General features: G+C 57.1%; 1 protein-coding gene across 10 annotated transcripts; it reads left to right on the forward strand.

The window, feature by feature from the left end:
* Window positions 1–2576: 2576 nt before the first annotated feature.
* On the forward strand, window positions 2577–20871 carry KIF7 (kinesin family member 7). 10 transcript variants are annotated; one of them, XM_023650056.2, is made up of 19 exons: window positions 5067–5285; window positions 6530–6881; window positions 8128–8328; window positions 8650–9043; window positions 9277–9811; window positions 10303–10419; window positions 10992–11219; window positions 12090–12229; window positions 12555–12670; window positions 12848–13000; window positions 14250–14452; window positions 15451–15648; window positions 16041–16166; window positions 16355–16531; window positions 17556–17771; window positions 18465–18671; window positions 19399–19597; window positions 19704–19850; window positions 20065–20871. In XM_023650056.2, the coding sequence occupies exons 2-19, from the start codon at window positions 6554–6556 to the stop codon at window positions 20427–20429; spliced, it is 4050 nt and encodes a 1349-aa protein (XP_023505824.1). In that variant the 5' UTR covers window positions 5067–5285; window positions 6530–6553; the 3' UTR covers window positions 20430–20871. The 10 variants fall into 10 exon arrangements, with proteins under 10 accessions (XP_070122660.1, XP_070122684.1, XP_070122677.1 ...); XM_023650065.2 differs by having other exon boundaries at window positions 16358–16531; XM_070266603.1 differs by lacking the exon at window positions 5067–5285 and adding an exon at window positions 5975–5995.
* The last annotated feature ends 259 nt before the right edge of the window (window positions 20872–21130 follow it).

Consider the following 21130-nt stretch of genomic DNA (forward strand, 5'->3'; position numbering starts at 1 on the left):
TGCTTATAATTTACTGGACAAAACTTAGTCACATGGCCACATCTAGCTGAAAAGGAGATTGGGAAATACAGTCTTTACTGAGAGTGGCTAAAAGTCAGAGGTCATAAAAGGAGGGGAAGTGGATCCTGGTGGTGGGGGGCAACCTACAGTCTCTGCCACACCACTCTCCAGTCAATAGACATTTGCGTTGTTTCCATATTTTTACTATGACGTACTTTGGGTGGTGAACATTCCTATGTGTTTCTTAGGGCATATGATCAAGAGTGGGATTGCTAAGTCATAAAGTGTGTGTATCGTTAACTAGATACTGCCAAATTGTCCCCCAGTGTTGGTTGTTCTGATTCACATTCTCACTGTAAGTATGTAAGTGTCCTCTTACTCAGCCTTCTCACCAATACTTGATATTGTCTAGTTTTATCATTTTTGCAAATCTGAAGTTTATAAAATGGTATCTCGTTGTGGATTTCATTCCCTGATTAGCAGTGATACTGACCATTGTTTATTATGCTTATTGAATTCTGTATTTGTATTTCCCCTTCTGTGAAGTCTCTGTCAAAACTTTTGAGGAATTTTCTACCAGTAGTTTTTCTTTTTCTTGTTGATTTTTAGATATTTTTGTATTTTCTGGATATAACCCTTTTTCAGCTATAAGTGTCACAAATATCTTATTCCAGTTTGTGGCTTGTCCTTCCATTTTCTTTATGGTTTCTTTCAATGAACAAAAGTTCTTCATTTTAATTTAGTCAAAATTATAATTCTTTTCCTTTTTATTTTGCAATTTGGAGTGATGCTTTAAAAACTCTTCCCTACCACAAAGTCATGAAGATATTCCCCTATATTTCCTTTGAATATTTTCATAGTTTTGCTCTTTACATTTAATTAACTTTTATGTATGGTTTAAGTAGGAATCTGAATTTTTTCTTCCATTTGCATAACTGATTGTCCTATACACATTTCCTAAATTCTCGAATTTTTACTTTCTCCCTAATTGAATTGTATACTGTGGGCAGGTTAAGAGTTCCTCTTGGGAGTCAGCTGGAAGCTTCTGACCTGTCACTGTCTGACGCCTGAAAGATGTTTTCTGGCATCTGGGTGGGGCTAAGGGACCAGATTCTGCCTCATGTACAGAATAATTGTCTTCCCCTGATGGATCTGCATGCTCAGCTCTGTCATAGATCAAGCTTCCAAATGTGGTCTATGTGTCTATTCCTGTGACATGAACACATGGTCTGCATCACAATATTTAAAATACGTTTTCATATCTGGTTGGGCCAGGCCCCCCACATTGCCGTTCTGTAGGCGCGTCTTTGCAACTTCCGGTTCTTTGCTTTTCCATATAAATTATAAAGTCAGCTCATCACATTGCACAAAAGAAATGTTTGCAGACTCAACTTGTTTCAACTAACTATAATTATTCTTTGCTCTTTTGATGCTCAAATCGTCACAATTTCGCCCCTTTAAGTTGAGGCCTTTGTCCTTTCAGGCCTACAATAGACATTTGAATAGCATCTGAGCTTTCTGACCACAAAGAATTATTCCAGTTCTTGACCTAACACATGGAATCAGCAACCTTTAACGGGAAATAGCGATAGAGACCACACTTTGGACACCAGGGTATGCGTACTGGATTGTTCCACAAGAATATCAGTGGTAGATAGAAAAACACTGCACATCCACTAGTGAGAGCTGGAAAAAGGTATTTCTTTCCAAGGTCATGAATTCACATCGATAGTTCCAGTGAACTTTCACATTACAAAATTCTTTAAAAATTGTATTGTAACATAAAAGTTTTAATTTTATTTTCTCTAAACTTAATTAGTATAATTGTAATTATCACTGCACCTCCTCTTAAATATTATTTTTCATCAATCATTATTTTTTGTTACATTTACACACATGAAGATCCAAGTTTAGTTTTTGGCTTCTTCACATTCAGAGTCTAAATGAATCTTTCCGACCGTTATGGTGACAAGCTGCTCCCTATCCTTCTGGCTCAGGACTCCAAGTGCTTCAGAATATTTCAGACCAACCGTGTACTTCTACAGCGTGTCAGAGAACACTGAGGTTTCATCGACTTTCCCCAAATGCTTGAATGTTTGGTTTCTCCTTAATTGAAACACATAGTGTAGGAAGTGTCACAGCTTCTGGCAGCTTCTGACAGATAGATTTTTGGCATCTGAATGATGGTCCTTCATGACCTGTGGCTCAGTTGACCGGCCTCTCTTAGCTTTGAAAATTCTAGGATGTGGTAACAGACGTTATGGATTAGCATTAGTAGGACCCTGTATTAGTTTCTCTGTTTCCAGAGAAATAGAACCAATAAGGACGTATATAAATCTATACACATATATTCACTACAAGGAATTAGCTAGTCCAGATTTAATCCAAGCTGGAAGGCCTGAGACCCAAGAGAGCCAATTGGATAGTTCCAGTCCAGAGGCCAGCAGGCTCGAGACCCAGGGACAGGCAATATTTCAGTCTGAGTCCGAAGGCAGGAAAAAAACTGAAGTCTCAGCTCAAAGACAGTCAGGCAGGAAGTCTCTCTGATTTGGGGCAGGATCAGCCTTTTTGTTCTCTTCAGGCCTTCAGCTGTTGGATGAGGACCACCTACATGGGGGAGGGCAATCTGCTTTACTCAAAGGTCACCAATATATACATTAATCTCATCCAAAAACACCCTCACAGAGAGATCCAGAATACTGTCTGGCCAAATATCTGGGTGCCATGGCCCACACAATTTGACATACAATTAACCATCACCCTTCCCAACATCCACGCATATTCATCTCACGCGCACAGTCCAAGCCAGTCACAGCCACTCCACCCCGTCGCCAGGCATTAATTCAGGGTGGACATGCCTAAGCCGTGTGGTACCTGGGATGGGAGGGAAAGCCACCTGGGGGCTCCTAGGAAAAGTTCCCTTGATCCAAAGAGAGTGCCGCGTGCCACAGTGCCCTCTTCCTCCTCTGCATGGGTTATGGTTGAAGGTGACAGCAGAGAGGAGAGATGGCAAAGCCAGTCCTTTGTCACGTTGCCATTAGCTCCACCTGTCCCAGCAGCCTTCCTCCCTCTGGTCTCTGTCAGCTGAGAAAACAAAGGACCTTATTGTTCAAGCCACTTCAAGCTGTGGTTTCTGTTCCATGAGGCTGACGGTTTCCTAACACAGATCCCTCCGAAGAGACTTGGCAGTTTCTACTGCCTTTAATTATATCGTCTGTCTGTGATGGGCAATCTTCCGTATACATAATAAACTAAATTTTGCCACTACATCCGAGTTCAGTTTTTCTAATGACATTTTAAATGACAAATATGTTTCTAGATTTTCATTAAAAGGCAATCATGCATGGTGCTCCCCATGCAACCAGTCCATCAGAGGTCACAGAGGTGAAGACCCCAACTCCTTAAGCCGCTGTGTGGCCATCCCCATATCACTTCTTCCAGTGCCAGGTTCCCCTTGGCAATGACTGCCAGATGCAACTCAATTTAAGAAACGTTAAAATGAGAGAAAGCGCGAATCTTAGAACTGAGGGAGTATTTTTTGGTGTGGGGAGATGGAAGTTTCTGCTGATTTTGGGGGGGAGGGTGGTTTGACACTGAGAGTGGGAAACAGAGCCGAGTGAAGAAGGGACTCTCGGGTCAGGACAGAACTGTCTGGTGTTCAGTTTGGGGCCTTGACACCAAAACACAAGGAGATGCCATCACGAGGACACGTCCTCATTCTCCAGATACGTTTTATGCACCGCCCTGTCACTTAGCACCCCAATATAAAAATATGAGTCACAGTGATCCACATCCATCTTTCTGTTGATGTAAACACAGTTTTTCCTTCTTCAATAACTTTTACCAAAAATCTCTACGGAGCGACTATGCCAGGTCTTGGGCCCAGGGAGAGAGACATAGAGATACATAGGCTCACTCCCTTTGAGGACCTCACAGTTTAGTAGGTAAGATGAAAAAGTTAGAGTGTGTTTATTATACGTGTGTATAATATATATGTGCTTGTAAATCACAGTGCTATAGTCTGAATGTTTGTGTCCCTCTGAATTCATATGTTGAAATGCTAACCCCCAATGTATTGAAGTATTTGAAGATGTGGCCTTGCGGTCGTGATTAGGTCATGAGAATGGAGCCCACATGATTGGGATCAGTGCCCTTATAAAAGAGACCCCAGGGAGCTAGCTCATCCCTTCTGCCATGTGAAGACACCATGAAAAGACAGCCATCCTAGGGAGAACGCCACTGTCCATCCAGGAACCCGAGGCTGAGGGCAGTGCAGTCCACCAGTCAAGCAGTGGATCCCATACCCATTCCACACTGGGGGCTTATGAGCCAGAGCTGTAGGGCCAGGCCTTGTCAGGGCCTGCCCTGGGTGAGGCTGTCTGCCTGGCATGCTAGAAGGTCTGAGTAGGAGCTCCCTGGTGGCTTTATTCGTCACCCCCTGGGTCACCCCTGGTCTGGGGCAGAGAAAGTGCACAGCAAAGACTTTTTCAGGTGTGAGTCCAGAGGGTGCAGCCAGGGCGCTGCCACACAGGGTGGAGGGCAGACGGAGTAGGCCCCCATCCCGACCTCAAAAATCTCAAGGGGGATGAATCCTTCTCAGCTTTAGAAGGGGCAGTGAAATGAGATGAGAAAATGGGGCTGGAGGCTTGCCGGGTCTGGGGAGGGAGAACTTTGGTGGGACGTGGGGAGGGCTGCGATAAAGGGGTAGCGATGGCGGGAGGAGGGCAGGTCTGCACCTGAATGAATGAAAGAATGAATGAATGAAGTAGCTTATCTTTTAGTCCACTGTTAACCAGAGTTTCAGGGTTGGAAAATCCACCCTCCCCTTGCGGAGTGAAAAGCTCTCCTAGCTGGTTTTCGTTTTCTCACCCGTTACAACTTGCATTAGCAAACCTCGGTGCCCGGCTCCATGAGCGAATGGGCATCTCCAGCTCGGAGAACCAGGCCGGCCTTGGTGGTCGCAGGGTCCCCAGAATTCGGCGAGCCTGCGGCTGGAATTGCGACCCGGGGCGGTGCTAGGGTCCCCGGACGTGTGGCCCCGCCCCCGGGTGAGGCCCCGCCCCCGCATCGCCCCGCCCCCGGTCCCGCCTCACCGGGTCTGCGGACAGACTCCGCGGCGCCGCCCGGCTCCCGCCTCCGCCCCCGCGCGCCCGGGCGGGCGGAGTTGCGGGTGAGGGGCGGGATGTCTCGGGGGGGCGGGGGTCTCAGTGACGGCATCGGAGCGCGCCGCGCCCGGGCTCCGAGCCTGACTGCAGCGCGGGGGCGCTGCGCTGACACCCAAGCAGGTGGGTGTGGGCCCGGGAGGGGGTGGGGGTCGCGAGCCGGGATGGGTGGGGGGAGGCGCGCCCTCGCCCCCTCCCTGCGCTGGCCTGGGCCGGGTGTCACGGGGAGCCGGCACGCCTGGGAGCCCTGACCGGGCACGAGGAGCCCCCATCCTTGCTTACCGGCCTCCTGGAGGCCCCTCCCTGGGCGGGCGGGAGGCCCCCCCACCTCCCCTAAGTCGGGGGCCTGAGGCTGGCATCCCGAGTCTGGGCGGGAGGAGCGAGGCCGACGCCGCGAGGGTCCGGGCCGCATGTGTGATCCCTTCTCCAAACTTTCCGGGAGCTCCTGTTGCGTGTCCGTTGCCTCCGGTCCCCGATCCCCTACCCGGGCGCCCGGCCGCACCGCTGGAGTTGTGCGCGCGCCTTCGGTGCGCGGAGCGCTGGGGCCCAGCAGGGCGCGGAGAAGCCGGGGCGCCCGGGCCTGAAAAAGCTCGGGGCGAGGGGTGCGCGAACTGTGTCCCCAGGGCCCGGACCCAGCAGGGACTGAATGAACGAACGAATGAACGGACCATTACATGTGCCGAGAGAAGTTCAAGAGTGAGAAATAAGTGCTGAGGGCCCCGGGGTAGGGAGCCCCGAGGACTGCGATGAGAGGAGGGGGGCGCAGTTCCTTGGGTGAAGATTATTCACTGTTGGGCCGCTAGTAAGCGTCAGACCTGTGCTGGGCGCTGGAGGTAAAGCACGAGGGGGCAGGAGGGGCCCAGCCCCCAGCTCCCGGTCTGGGAGGTCGGGGAGACCCGCGGGGAATCTGGCAATTGCAACAGAGTGGTCAGTGGCTGCTGGGAGCAGGCCCGGGTGTGTGTGTATGAATGAGTGTGTGTGGGTGAGTGAGTTTGTGTGTGTGCGAGCAGTGGTGGGGGCACAGAGCAGAGCTCTGTGTGTGTGTATGTATGTATGTCTTCTAAGAGATGGGGTCACAGGGGAAGGGTGCAGCTGGAACACAGGAGACCTTGGGTGTCGAGTGGAGGAGTGAGGACCTGATTTTGCCAGTGATGGGAGCCCGGAAATGTTACTGTGTAGGTCTGCATCATGGCCCCGGCGGCAGTTGGGCACCAGGCTGGGGTGTGGAGGATGTTCTGAACTTTGACCACTCTCCTCTGCACCCCTCCAAGGTCCAGAGCTGCAGGACCTGGCTCCCCGTCACCTGCGGGCTGCGTCCAGCCCCGGGGCACAGGTGCTGATGGCAGGGCGTCTTCCTCTCTCCGTAGGGCCGGGAGCAGCCCTCCCTTGACATGGGTCTGGAGGCCCAGAGGCTGCCAGGGGCCGAGGAGGCCCCGGTGAGGGTGGCCCTTCGAGTCCGCCCGCTGCTGCCCAAGGAGCTGCTACACGGGCACCAGAGCTGCCTGAGGGTGGAGCCGGGGCACGGTCGCGTCACCCTGGGCCGAGACCGACACTTTGGCTTCCATGTGGTGCTGGACGAGGATGCCGGGCAGGAGGCAGTGTACCAGGCCTGCGTGCAGCCCCTTCTCGAGGCTTTCTTTGAGGGTTTCAATGCCACCGTCTTTGCCTACGGTCAGACAGGCTCTGGGAAGACGTACACCATGGGGGAGGCCAGTGTGGGTAAGGGACCCATTTTCGTGTCGAGTGGCCTCAGTATCTCCTGTGTTTCTGCCCCTGCCCTCTTGCTGCCATTCCCTGTGAAGGTGGGGATGCTGGGGGAGGGAGCGCAGGCTTCCTAAACAGATCTGCAGCCCAGGGTGGGACCAGCCATGTCAGTGGGCTGGGCAGGGCAGGAAGGAGGGATCCCTGGAGGTGAGTGGCTTCTCAACTCCACAGAGATGGGGCCATGCTGTCTGGCGCTGGGGACCTCAGGGGACAAAGGGCACAGGAAGTCAGCTTGTCTCTGCAGGTTGCCAGGATGGCTGCCGAGAGTCAGCAATCCATGTTCTAGCTGGTGTGGTTGGCATGGGGACTGTCCTGGGAGAGACAGGGGCAGGGCTGCTTCTCTGAGGCTTCGTGCAACGTTTCGGGAGAGAGCTTGGGCCGACTGAAGAAACTGCCCCCTTTTAAATAGCATGAACTGCTTTCTCTTACATTATAACTGTGTACGTGTTTGTTATGGAAAATAAGGAAAACAGAGAAAAACACAAGCACAAAATAAAACTTACTTGATAACTGCCTTTCAGAAGCTACTCACTCTGTTAGCGTTACAGTTTCTTTCTCTGTGAAAATTATTATACTTAAAAAGATGGGATTACATTGTACCCATTCTTTTGTATCCTGTTTTATTTTCTGAACAATACATCACGAACGTTTCGCTTCAATCCTCAATCTAATTTTTCTTCAAGCTAATATTCTAATTCTTCAATCTAATTTTTTATGGCTGCCTGGCATTCCATTGTGAACAGAAGGTGCTTCATTTAACCAGAGCCCCTGTTGGCTCTTAGGACGAGCACTGAGGATGTTTGCATTTTTTTGAAGTTATGAGGGACAGTGCTGCTCTGAACATCCTCTTATTACTACCTTGAGATAGATTTAGGAGGTCCTTTAGATAATGGAGCATAGACTATAGTAATGAGCCCCCTGTCGTGGGGAGTAATCAAACCAAGGCATGATGATCTGGCAGGGAGGGATGTAGTGGAGAGGATGCTTACGTCATGAAAGGGGCTGGTTGACCCATGAGAGGTTGCTTCCAACTCTGAAATTCTGTAATTCTGCCTGACCACTTGGAGCATGGCCTAGCTCAAGCTGCCCAGCCTGTCCTTCACACTGGAGCCCTATCCGCCAGCTGCAGTCAGGGGCCGTGGGGCCATGGGCCATGTCCAGCTGAAGGCATGGCGGCAGGAGGCCCGTGGTGTCTCCCCAGCCTCCCTCCATGAGGATGAGCAGGGCATCATCCCCCGGGCCATGGCCGAGGCCTTCAAGCTCATCGATGAGAACGACCTGCTTGACTGTCTCGTGCACGTGTCCTACCTGGAAGTGTACAAGGAGGAGTTCCGAGACCTGCTCGAGGTGGGCACCGCCAGCCGTGACATCCAGCTCCGGGAGGATGACCGTGGGAATGTTGGTGAGGAAATCCTGAGACCTCCACGGGTGGGGAGTGGGGCATCTGGCTTGAGGGGGCTTCCCCTGCTGGAGGGTGGCTGCCTGTCTGGGTGGGGTACCACCTAACTGGGAAATACTTCTGTACCCAGAGTGAGAGGCACCGAGGTTGGCGTGGGGAAGCTGGGGCCCCTCAATCCCAAAGCAGGATGGGCAGGACCCTGGGCACCCGGCAAGGACCCCCGAGTGGGGAGGAGCTGGGAAGGGTCGTCCAGCCCTGCCTGCTCTCCTGGCTGGTCAGTCTCAGGCTGCTCCTGCCGGGCCCATCGGCCTTCTGTGCCCACAGTGCTGTGTGGGGTGAAGGAAGTGGACGTGGAGGGCCTGGACGAGGTGCTGAGTCTCCTGGAAATGGGCAACGCAGCGCGGCACACAGGCGCCACACACCTCAACCACCTCTCCAGCCGCTCACACACAGTCTTCACGGTGACCCTGGAGCAGCGGGGGCGCACCCCCAGCCGCCTGCCCCGCCCCGCTGCGGGCCAGCTCCTCCTCTCCAAGTTCCACTTCGTGGACCTGGCGGGGTCGGAGAGGGTGCTCAAGACAGGCAGCACAGGCGAGCGGCTCAAGGAGAGCATCCAGATCAACAGCAGCCTCCTGGCCCTGGGCAATGTCATCAGTGCCCTGGGTGACCCCCAGCGCCGCGGCAGCCACATCCCCTATCGGGACTCCAAGATCACCCGGTGAGCCCCCCTGATGGCCCGCCCTCGGGAGAAGGGGTCCACAGAGCCGCACTTGTCTGTCACGCCTCCTGTTTGGCTTCTGGGGTGGAGCTGGGGGAGGCGAGTAGGGGATGGGTCCCCCTCTGGCTTCTGGGGTGCTCCAAGGTATCTGGCCACAGGGAACTAGGCCGAGGATCAGCCCGATTCGGGGTCAGGACCACCGACCCCTGACGCACCTCGCCTGGCGTCCTCAGCATCCTCAAAGACTCGCTGGGGGGGAATGCCAAGACGGTGATGATCGCCTGCGTCAGCCCCTCCTCCTCCGACTTCGACGAGACCCTCAACACCCTCAATTACGCCAGCCGCGCCCAGAACATCCGCAACCGCGCCACCGTCAACTGGCGGCCCGAGGCCGAGCGCGCGCCCGAGGAGGCGGCGGCCGGCGCGCGGGGGCCGCCGCGACACCGCTCGGAGACGCGCATCATCCACCGTGGCCGGCGCGGCCCGGGCCCCGCCGCCGCCTCCGCCGCGGCCGCCGCCCGCCTGGGCGCCGAGTGCGCGCGCTACCGGGCCCGCACCGACGCCGCCTACAGTCTCCTGCGCGAGCTGCAGGCCGAGCCTGGGCTGCCCGGCGCCGCCGCCCGCAAGGTGCGCGACTGGCTGTGCGCCGTCGAGGGCGAGCGCAGCGCCCTGAGCTCCGCCTCCGGGCCCGACAGCGGCATCGAGAGCGCCTCGGCCGAGGAGCGGGCCGCGCAGGCGCCCGGCGCGCGCAAGGGGGCCAAGGGCCAGGTGCGGCCCGGGAAGGGGGCAAAGGGCAGGGGAGAGGGTCTTCACCCGGCCAGCTGTGCCCCTGCCCGTTAGCAGAGCACGTTCGGGATTGAGGCACTTGATGACCTTGGTCCCCTTCCTTAACCTCAGCAAGCCTCGGAGTGTCTATCTGTAAAATAGGGAGAACATCGGTGTCTCCCTCCAGGGGACGTGTGAGGGCTGGAGGTGTAACGAGTGCCCAGCACACTGGTCAGAGCTCAGAAAGTTGTTCCTAATAATAATGGTGGTGTTATTACTAATAAAAACAGGATTAATAATTGTAAGAGACGGCCCGAATGGCTTGCAGAGGGGCCCGCAGACCAGGTGGGGTGTGGAGCCCCCACTGCAGGCAGGGCTTGCAGCAGAGTAGCAAGGGGAACCCCTGGCGGGGCAGAGGGAGCGCCAGGGCGTCCCGCGACGGGCAGGCTTGTCCTGCCGGCTCCTACCCTGAAGCCTCTCTCCCTGCCCCGTAGGAAGATGAGGGGGCGCTGCAGCTGCTGGCCCTGCAGAGCCAGGTGGCCCGGCTGGAGGAGGAGAACCGAGACTTTCTGGCCGCGCTGGAGGACGCCATGGAGCAGTACAAACTGCAGGTGGGGCTGCCCCCTTCCAGAGGGTGGGGGAGGTTTCCTTGAGGAGGTGGAACTGAGCTGAGTTTCCCAGGATGAGAGGAAGTTAGCCAGCGGGGGTTGTGCCAGAGTGGGTAGAGGTGGGGGGATGTACAATACGAACAAAAGTGTGGAGGTGAGGAACAGAATGGTGCGGCTGGGTGTGCGGGATGGTCATGCGCGTGGACGGGAGGTGGGGCTGGAGGGGCAGCACGAGGGGACGCTGAAGCCGGGTTCTTTGGTCACCAGGCAAGTAGATCTGTATTACTCCTGGCGTCCTCTGGTGGCAGTGGTTGCCATGGAGGGGGAGAGAGGTCGCGCCGGTGGAGTGAGAGCTTGAGCCTGAGCTGGGGTGGGGGTGAGGGGGGCAAGAGGTCTCAGAGGTATTTGGCCCTCCTCAGTTTCAGCCCCAGAGGGCGGGGCAGCCTCTGAAGGAGGCTGTTCTCTGAAGGGGACCTGTTTGGTTTCCTGCACTTCTGTCTGTCAGCATCCCTGCCCGCCCTGTCCAACATCTGCATCCCGCATCAGTGCATCAGCACCGGGACCATGTCTTGCAGAGCGACCGCCTGCGTGAGCAGCAGGAGGAGATGGCGGAGCTGCGGCTGCGGCTAGAGCTGGTGCGGCCTGGCTGGGGTGCCCCGGGGCTCCTGCAGGGCCTGCCTCCGGGGTCCTTTGTGCCCCGGCCTCACACCGCCCCCCTGGGGGGTGCCCACACCCGTGTGCTGGGCATGGTGCCCCCTGCCTGCCTTCCTGAAGATCAAGTTGACCCTGAGAATTGGGGAGAGGTGAGGAGGTGGTGAGGCTGGGTGTGTGCTGGGCCTGTTGGACTGGGCAGGCTCCGGCAGGAGCAGGGCCGTGCTGGGGAACGTGCTCCTCAGTCCATGCTTTCATGGGACCAGCTGTGAGATGCCCTTTCCTGGTGTCCCTAGAGGAAGGGCCAAGATATGGGTGACTCTGTAGAGCCTCTCAGAAGGGTCTGGTGCCATTGGGCAACACTGGGATAGCTGGAGATTGCGTGGAGTGAGGAGGTTTCAGAGGGGGTTCTGGCTTCCAGCACTACATGGGAAGCTTGCACACCTCCAGAGATGGGGAGCTCATCATCTCTGAGGCCACTTCCTCTGGATGCCTCTCTTTAAAAATTCACTTTTCCATGAGCCCTGATCTTCTCCCTGAGCCTGGTCTTCTGCTTCTTGTTGTGTCACTTGGGGCCTTTTGGACAAGGGCTGCTCCTGCATCTGCCTGAAAGCTCTGGGTTCTCTCAGCTCTGAATTCCTGAGGGCCTAAGGGTGGGAGGCTGTGCATTGGCAGAAGTCTGTTATGCACTGCCACTCCAGCAGAGAGCTGTGGGATGATAAGACCCGGGTGCAGATGCCATATATAGGATGGAAAGGGCAGGTTGTCCCCTGAGGAGTGCTAGGTGCTGTGGGAGCTAGAGCGGGGTGGTGGGAGGGGAGCTCTCTCCAGCCTGAGAGTGGAGCGCCTCCCAGAGGTGTCCTCTGAGCTAGGTCTTGAAGGTCAGGAAGGGTCCGAGGAGGTGGAGGTGTGCAGAGGGCATGCCAGGCAGGGCAGAGGTCGGAGCGAAGGTCTAGTAATGGGACAGAGCTGATGGAGGGTCCCCTGGGGCCTCCTGTCCTGGAACCCTGGCCTGCCCCCAGCAGGTGACAGATGGCAGGGAGGCTGGAGCCAAGGTGCTGGCGGAGGTAGACAGGCTGGGAAGTGGCTCTTCAGCTGCGTCGGAGGAGGAGGAGGAGAAGGAGGAGGAGGACCTGGCCCGGCGGACCCTGCACCTGCGCAGGTGGGTGGGACCTGCCGCCAACCTGACACGGAAGGGCTCAGGGCCCGGGTGGGGCTGGAGGAGGATCCCGCTGTGGTCTCAGGGTGCCTTCACCGCATCGCCCTGGTTGGCCCCTTGGGGAGAGCAGACGGGGCTATGGGCTCTGAACCAAGAGCTCTTGCCGGGGTGGGCGTGCTGAAGGGCGGGCCCAGGCCTCCTGGTTCTCAGCCTCCAAGGTGGCCCTTGCTGCCCCCAGCCGCCCTGTGTCCCCTAAGCTTGGCCCCTGGCCTCAGAGTTCTGCCAGACCGATCCCCCTGGCTTACACTGATCCTGCTCTGCCCTCCAGGAACGGGATCAGCAGGTGGAGCCAGAGGGGGGGACCCCGCCCAGGGAGCCCGCCCGACAGGAAGGGCTCAGAGCTTCACCTTGAGGAGCTGGGCACAGCTATTCCAGGGTCCAGAGGTGAGCTGGCTGGGTGCAGAGAGGGCCCTGAACCCTTCTTCCCTCCGTGGTCCTGCACTGGCCCCCCGGGCAGTCCACACATCACCCCTGGCTGTGGGACGCAGGGCATGCCTCTCCCCTCCCCTGCCTGCCCCACTGTCAGTTGAGGCAGCAGCCTTGACAGTCAGCCTGTTACAGCAGTTGCTGGAAGCAAGGCCCACGCTCGGCTGCGCCAGGGCCCCGCTGCCATGGCCTCTGAGTGGCGGCTGGCCCAAGCCCAGCAGAAGATCCGGGAGCTGGCCATCAACATCCGCATGAAGGAGGAGCTCATTGGCGAGCTGGTCCGCACAGGTCAGGGGGCGGGCACTGGGGCGGGCCCCCCACCCGAGGGTGGTGAGGAGCAGGGGCCAGATGGCCCAGGATTGAAGCCCACCTCAGCCTCTTCCAGCTGTGTGGCCTTGAGCAAGTAGGATAACCCCCTGTGCCTGTTTTCTCGCCTCCAAAATGGGCATGGTGACTGCACCTGCGTCATAGAGGTGTTGTGAGGGTGAAACGAATCAATTCAGGAAAAGTGCTTAGAGCAGCTCTCAGGAAGCGTTACCTATTATTATTATTTATCAAGTGCCTGCCTTGCCAGGCACTGTGCTAGGCACAGCATCTCTGGGTTCTGTGTCTCCACATCCTGCGTCTGCCACTGGTGATACGTTGGAGGGGCAGAGGGTGGTTTTAGGTGGTGACCAGTTGAGTCTTTTCATTGTGATAGGAGTTTATTTACTATAATATGCATTATGAAAATGTTCAGAGAGCAGAAGATATGAGAAGAAAGGAGACTGGTGCCGTGGGTCACCGTGCACCCCTCACCCAGATGTAGCATTTCTCCGATCTCCCACCTGTGTTTCCTCTCTCCCTTTTCTCATTGCTGACATTATCTTGAAACAAACCCCAGGCATCATGTCATTTCATCCCTATACCTTTCACTCTGCCTCTTTTTGGACATTTTAACACAAATGCCATTAGCACATCTCACAGGACTAATGTCACGTCAATGCCCAGCACGTCTGCACGTGCCCGCGATTATTCTGCCACGTCTGTGTGGAGCCCATTTGCTTGAGTCACACTGCAGAGTTGTTCCATGCGTTGTAGTTGCTGGCGAGGTCTCTGAAGTCCCCTCCTCTCGCCTCCTCACAGCCATCCTGTGGAACATTTCACACCCTGTGTCCTGGCTTTGTCTGTCTGCTTCCTTGTGCTGTCATTGCACTTGTTCCTCTGTGCTCCATACTTGCTGCAAGTAGAAGTTAGTTCTAGAGGCTTAATTATATGCTGGCTCAAGTTATGTATTTATTTTAGCCTGTATTAGGTAAAAATAAAACTAGTTAACCCACAATTTCTCTGGGTCACTGCTGGGGATGAGGCTAATGTAAAAAGTGAGTGGGTTTAAAGAAAAATATGAAGGAAGTTGTGGTACTAGTGGTACAGAGGTTGGCAAAACCCATGTGGGTGTCCGTGGCTGCCAGAGGTCTGGTGAACCTCCTGGCAGAGGGCACAGATGGTCCTCGTGGGGAGAGGGCTGCCTGTGCTGATGCGGCCCCCTTCCTTCCAGGGAAGGCGGCCCAGGCCCTGAACCGCCAGCACAGCCAGCGCATCCGGGAGCTGGAGCAGGAGGCCGAGCGGGTGCGGGCCGAGCTGAGCGAAGGCCAGAGGCAGCTGCGGGAGCTCGAGGGCAAGGAGCCCCAGGACGCTGGCGAGCGGTCCCAGCTGCAGGAGTTCCGCAAGAGGGTTGCTGCCGCCCAGAGCCAGGTGCAGGTCGGTGTCAGGACCCCGGGGCTCAAGACTTGTGGGCTCTGGGGCCCAAGCTCACTGTGGAACCTGTGAACCCCTGGCTGGTGGTGCTGATGCCCTTCTGGCCTCCAAGGGCGAGGCTGGTCCTATGCAGAAGCTGGCAGCACCAGGGTCCGCTCAGCTTTGAACACAGCAGAGGCAGGGATGCGGAACCTGCCTGAAGACCATCCGGGGGACCAATGAGAGGGGAGGGGTGGGTGTCAAAAGAATCCGCCCTTCCTCATGCAGCCATGCCCTGTCCACTGGGCTGCCCTTCCAGCTTTCCGTGCCCTTGTCTCTCCATCCTGTCTTCTCTCTGTCTGTCTACCCATCAGTCCGTCTAATCCGTTTATCGTTTTATCAGCTGACATGACCAACTGTGCATTTATCCATCTATCCATTCGTCTTTCTATTCCCTTGTATCAATCCCTGCATTTTCTGTCTATCCTATATTTGACATTTATATGATCCCATCCATCTGTCTGTCCACCCACCCTTCTATCCGTCTGTCTTTGCAGCTGTCCATCCATCATTCATTCCTTCTTTTCCCAGTTCAGGTGTCCAAGAGACAAATCAGTAGAGTGGTTGAGAACATGGCCTCTGGAGCCTGACTACTTGGGTTTGAATCTCAGCTCTGCCATTTACTAGCTGTGTGTCCTTGGTCAAGTTTCCTAACCTCTCTGTGCCTCAGTTTCCTAATCTGTAAAGTAGGGATAATAGTCATCATACCATTTCAGAGGATTGTTAGGGTCATTTAATACACTTGTTAGAATTCCTGGTACATAGTAAATGTCCTAGTAGCTCCCATTATTAGTCTTTTGTTGTTATTATTTGTCTATTATCCACCCACCTGTTTTCCCTTCTGTCTGTCCCTCTATCCACTCACCCATCCTTGGTCCTGCCCGCCCTTGTGGAGCGCCAGGCACTGTGCTGGGCTCGAGGCAGCCGTGTGCGTGGCCCAGCAGAGGCTGTGTTGGTCCCAGGTGCTGAAGGAGAAGAAGCAGGCGACAGAGCGGCTGGTGTCACTGTCGGCGCAGAGCGAGAGGCGGCTGCAGGAGCTCGAGAGGAACGTGCAGCTCATGCGGCAGCAACAGGGGCAGCTGCAGAGGCGGCTGCGCGAGGAGACAGAGCAGAAGCGGCGCCTGGAGACGGAGATGAACAAGCGGCAGCACCGCGTCAAGGTCGGCTCTCACGGGGGCGCGCCTGTGTCCGGGCTGGGAGGCCAAGCTGGGGCACAGCCGGGGGGGCCCAGGCGGGCTCTGTCCCCGTCCTGCTGCTCACAGCCATGCGACCTTATAAAGCAGGTCACTTGGCCTCTCTGAGCTTGTTTTTTCACCTGGAAAGGAGGGGAGTGTCAGGAGATTCAGGGCTAGAGTGAGAATGCAGTGGGATGAGCTGCATGAGGTGACTGGCAGCTGGCAGAGCCAGATGAGGGTTTGCCTCCGGTTGCTGGCTCCCAGCGAGCCTTGGGGGCGCTGAGGCTGGCTAACGCTGCACAGGGCCGTGGGCTCTGCTAAGACGCTGGCACACAAGCGGCCCTGCCCACGGAGCTTCCCGCCCTGTGCATCCCCAGGAGCTGGAGCTGAAGCACGAGCAGCAGCAGAAGATCCTGAAGATCAAGACGGAAGAGATTGCAGCGTTCCAGAGGAAGCGGCGCAGCGGCAGCAACGGCTCTGTGGTCAGCCTGGAGCAGCAGCAGGTGGGGCCTGGGCTGAGCCTGCACCCCAGGAGCACCCACAGCCTGGCGGGGCAGCCCTGGCCGGCTGCCGGGGTCCCCTGGGGGTCAGCTGGTGGGTACACCATTCTCCCCGTCTGAGCTGGCGTGGCGGCCCACGCAGCCAGAGGTGTGAGCTGAGTTTCCTCCCCGCCTCCCCCGCTTTCCCTCAGAAGATCGAGGAGCAGAAGAAGTGGCTGGACCAGGAGATGGAGAAGGTCCTGCAGCAGCGGCGGGCGCTGGAGGAGCTGGGGGAGGAGCTCCACAAGCGGGAGGCCATCTTGGCCAAGAAGGAGGCCCTGATGCAGGAGAAGACAGGGCTGGAGAGCAAGCGCCTGCGGTCTAGCCAGGTGAGGTCCTGCCAGGGGAGGTCCTGCCAAGTGAAGTCTAGCCAAGTGAGGTCCTTCCAGGTGATAACCCTGCCAGGTGAGTTCCTACCAGGTCAAGCTCTGTCCTAGTGGGCTATATCCTATCAAGAACTCTAGGGCCTTCGGCTGTTGATGACACAGGTTCTGCTCTGTGGGTAGAAGAACCTCTCCAAGTATCCATCCCACGATTCACTTCCCCCGTTAGCCACCTGCCCTGGGACTGCACAGGCAGAACAAGGATCAGCAGGTATAGGAAGGTGGGATGGCCAAAGAGAGAGTCTTCCCTGGCGCCAGAGGCAGGCAGACCTGGGCTCACGGACCTGGCCCCGCCAGCTCCACCTGGCTTTCTTGCTCCCTCGTGAGTAGGAAGCTTCTGAGCCACAGTCCCTCCTCCATCAAACAGAATCATCGTGTTGCCATGAGGATCAGGGCGGGTGTCAAACACACCACCCAGAGCCTGTTCCCAGAGCGGGTGCTCAGGCTCGAGTCCACAGGGTTCCAGACCCCCTCCTGCCGTGGCGGAGCCCTCAAGTCCAGGAGGGGTCAGGGTGCTTCTGGAGCATCTGTAACTTCCCTTGGCCCTTAGAGCGCTCACTTCCTCCCACCTCAGATCCTGGAAGGGCCTTCGAGGTTTGCCCACTGGTTTCCCATAATTCCCGTCACAGACTCTCCAGTCAAGTCATCGCAGTGATGGGCCACCGCCCTGCTGTGCCTTTGCCTATGTCATCCCCTCGTCAGGAGTACTTTTTCCTCTGCTCGTCTGTATCCTCCTCTTGTGCCATCTCTGGGGGCCCCTCCACAGGGGCTCCGGTCCCATCAGCCCCCACTCCCCGAGCTTCCGTGGAACTGAGTCAGGCCCCCCCTGCTGACACCACTCCTGGATCGTAGGATCCTTGAGGGAAGGGCCTGCGGCCTCCTCCGCATCCCATGGCTGGGCTGGGCCATTTCTGTCACCCGTGTGGGGATAGCCCGCTCCTTCCCTGATCCCTGGCGGTGCTGTCCGCAGGCCCTCAACGAGGACATTGTACGCGTGTCCAGTCGGCTGGAACACCTGGAGAAGGAGCTCTCGGAGAAGAGCGGGCAGCTGCGGCAGGGCAGCGCCCAGAGCCAGCAGCAGATCCGTGGGGAGATCGACACTCTGCGCCAGGAGAAGGACTCGCTGCTGAAGCAGCGCCTGGAGATCGACGGCAAGCTGCGACAGGGCAGCCTGCTGTCGCCCGAGGTACGCCCCGTGGCGTCCGTCTGTCCGTCCATGCTCTGCAGCCTCCTGGCTCTGGCTCTGTGTCAGGCACTGGGCCTTTGGGACACGAGTTCCTCCTGTGTGAGCCCACAAAGCTGGGGGTGGGGGCTGGGCAGTGAGCTGGACGGGCCCGGCCTCGCCGCCCTCCCACCACCTTCCAGCTGGAACCTGGCTCCTTCGTCCGGCGCAGCATCACCACGTGCCTGCCCATCGCGGCTCCTGGTGTAGAATGAGGGTCAGGAGCGCCTCGTGTACCTGTGGCCGCATACGTTTGCCCTCCCTGGGCAGTGGAGAGCCCGTGTTGGGATGACTGACCCAGCAGAGCCACTGGGCCTCTGGGAAGTCCCGCCATGCCTTCTTGGTGCAGGGTACTCTTGAGTTTCCTGAGCGTAGATCACTCGAAAGGCCATCCGTGCCCTTCAGCAAGCGGCCTCCTCGCAGAGCCCTGCCTCCCCTGGGCTGGGGCTGTGACGGGGCTTCCCTGTTCCCGCCACAGTGGGCAGGGGCGCCTGTCCTGACGTGCTGACCATGTGCTCATGACGAGGGGTCACTTACAGGCTCGGCTGTGGCCACGTGCTGACCGTCGTGTGTCTGCCTGGACTTCGTTGTCCAGAGCACGGGGGTTCCGCAGTGCAGGAAGCCAGGCTTCCCCTCATGCATGCCACGTACTCGCAGGAGGAGCGGACGCTATTCCAGCTGGATGAGGCCATCGAGGCCCTGGACGCAGCCATCGAGTACAAGAACGAGGCCATCACGTGTCGCCAGCGGGTGCTGCGGGCCTCGGCCTCCTTGCTGTCCCAGTGTGAGATGAACCTCATGGCCAAGCTCAGCTACCTCTCGTCCTCCGAGACCAGGGCCCTGCTCTGCAAGTACTTTGACAAGGTGAGTCACTGGCCGTGGAGCCCCTGCCGCCTCCATCTGGAACGCCTGTGGGGAAGGTGTGATGGCAGCTCTAGAAGGGACTGTTTCCTCTCAGATGGGGAACAGGATCAGGACAACTCCCGTCCGTCTCCAGGGCTGCCTCCGACTCTCCTCTTTAAGGCCTGCTTTACTCCGTGAAACCAAGCCCCAGGCTGATTGGCCCTCTCAGGGCGGCCCTGGCCCAGAGCAGTGGTTCTCGGCAGGGAGTGATTTTGCCACCCAGGGGACATTTGGCCATATCTGGAGATGCTTTTCATTGTCATGACGTTAGGGGTAGAGGCCAGGGATGCTGCCAAACATCCTACAATGCACAGGACAGAGCCCTGCCCGACAAAGAATGATCTGGCCCCAAATGTCAACTGTGCAGGTTGAGAAATCCTGGCATCGAAGAAGCCCCGCAGCTGGAGGCTCTGCCTGGTGGCTTAGTGCGTGCCTGGGGACAGAGGTTGAGGCAGGAATGGCAGATCCGACTCATCTGGAGAGCCAGCTCTCATTTGGAAATCGCTACCTAGAACGCTGTTGAGAAGCTGTCTGAGGCCGAGCCTCGGCAGGAGCCCCCGTTATTTCCTAAGACACCTGCCATGGTGGGGTGGTGGCAAGTTTGCCAGATTTCTGTTGTTCCCGGGTGAGGAGTGCTTGGTGAAGGGAGCCAGTGCTGGGGGCTGAGCCTGGTGGGGTCTTGGGACAGGTGGTGACGCTCCGAGAGGAGCAGCACCAGCAGCAGGTTGCCTTCTCGGAGCTGGAGATGCAGGTCGAGGAGCAGCAGAGGCTGGTCTACTGGCTGGAGGTGGCCCTGGAGCGGCAGCGCCTGGAGATGGACCGCCAGCTGACCCTCCAGCAGAAGGAGCACGAGCAGAACATCCAGCTCCTCCTGCAGCAGAGTCGAGGTGAGGCGCCCCTGCTGACCCGCGCACAGGCCCTGGCCCGCCCGAGGCTGCGGCGGCTGCTGCCTGCCCGCAGCCCTCACATGCTCTTCTCCGCCTTCACCCCCAGACCACTTTGGTGAAGGGTTAGCAGACAGCAAGAGGCTGTATGAGACGAGGATCCAAGCTCTGGAGAGGGAGCTGGGCCGCCACATGTGGATAAACCAGGAGCTGAAACAGAAGCTCGGTAGCTTGAGTGCTGCGAGCCAGAGCAGGGGTAATTGTTATCTGCAGTTCTCCAGCTAGGCCTGCCTCCCCTGCCTTGCAGCGTCAGCTGATTCCTGTTTTGGGGAAAGCTTAAAACCACCCTAACGGCAGCTCTTGCTGGGTCTTCACACGTTGCTTGTTGCACTGGGCGTTGGAAAGCTCGGACTTCAGGAAGGAGCTGCTGCCTCCCTTTCTGACAAGGATGTTGTTCTTCTCGGTGACAGGTGGCGAGAAGAGGACCCCGTGCCTGGAGAACAGACAGCCGCCTGGAAGTGAAGATGAGCTCCACCCAGCACCTGAGCTTTGGCAGTGCCCCCTCACTGAGGGCGCCCCCCGAGCCCGGGAGGAGATGCGGGACTTGGTCCACGCACCGTTACCGCTGACGTGGAGACGCTCGAGCCTGTGCGGTGGCGAGGAGCAGGGTTCCTCTGAGGAGCTGCGGCCACGGGAGGCCGAACCCCTGGCGGGGCGGGTGCTCCCCATGGGTGAGGGCGGGCTGCCCTGGAACCTTGGGCCATTGCCCAAGCCCCGGCGCGAACTGCGGAGAGCCAGCCCGGGGATGATCGATGTCCGGAGAAACCCGCTCTAGGCTCCGGGCCGAGGGCCTGGCGGGGATGCAGAGCCTGCCCAGTCATGCGGCAGCCCGGTCGCCTCCGTGAGGGGCAGTCTGTGCCTCTCTCAGTCAGTCCTGATCTGCACGCTAATTAGTCAACAAATGTGGGCCACAGCCCAAAGGAACTGGACTCAAAACATTTTTTAAAACATGCAGATTCCTACCAGTCACTTCCTGTAAGCTGTGGTACCCAATTGCCGTCTTGTGGCTTGAGTTTTAGGACAGTTCTGGTCTCCAGCCTATGTGGATGGGCCATTGGCTCTGGGGTTCAGCCAAGGCTTGTCACAGAATGGTCAGTGGCACCAGGGTTGTGGTTGAAATGTCTTATGTATATGGGGGGAATCGGGAAACCTAGCATATTTGTAGAATTTTGTAAAACAATTTTATAATAAACAGGAATAATCTCTGAAGGGAGAAATGGGAGTGTCCACTTGGTAGCAAGAATCAGGTTTGGGAACACAACAGGCTTGAAAGCTTTTCCGTGACCAGGAGACAATTCTGAGTCAGCCTCACTGTTGGCCAGGCCCCTGGCCAAGATTCGACAGCAAGCTGGTCCACGGGTGCTCCAGGCAGACCCATGACTTGGGTGAGTTTCCCTTGGATGGTGGACTGACTCTCAGCGCAGCCACTGAGATGTGGCTGCCCCAGCAACCAATAGAGGTGGACCGTGGTCATAG

The sequence above is a fragment of the Equus caballus genome, chromosome 1, assembly GCF_041296265.1.
Source record: "Equus caballus isolate H_3958 breed thoroughbred chromosome 1, TB-T2T, whole genome shotgun sequence".
Lineage (NCBI taxonomy): Eukaryota > Metazoa > Chordata > Mammalia > Perissodactyla > Equidae > Equus > Equus caballus.

What these genes read in the sequence shown, in the direction of transcription:
- KIF7 (XM_070266559.1), top strand. Translation starts at nt 4,910, where the DNA reads ATGAGCGAATGGGCATCTCCAGCTCGGAGAACCAGGCCGGCCTTGGTG. An exon ending in AGCGGCAGCACCGCGTCAAG is followed by an intron (nt 15,649 to 16,040) that starts GTCGGCTCTCAC and finishes GTGCATCCCCAG; the next exon opens with GAGCTGGAGCTGAAGCACGA. An exon ending in TGCTGCGAGCCAGAGCAGGG is followed by an intron (nt 19,851 to 20,064) that starts GTAATTGTTATC and finishes TCTCGGTGACAG; the next exon opens with GTGGCGAGAAGAGGACCCCG.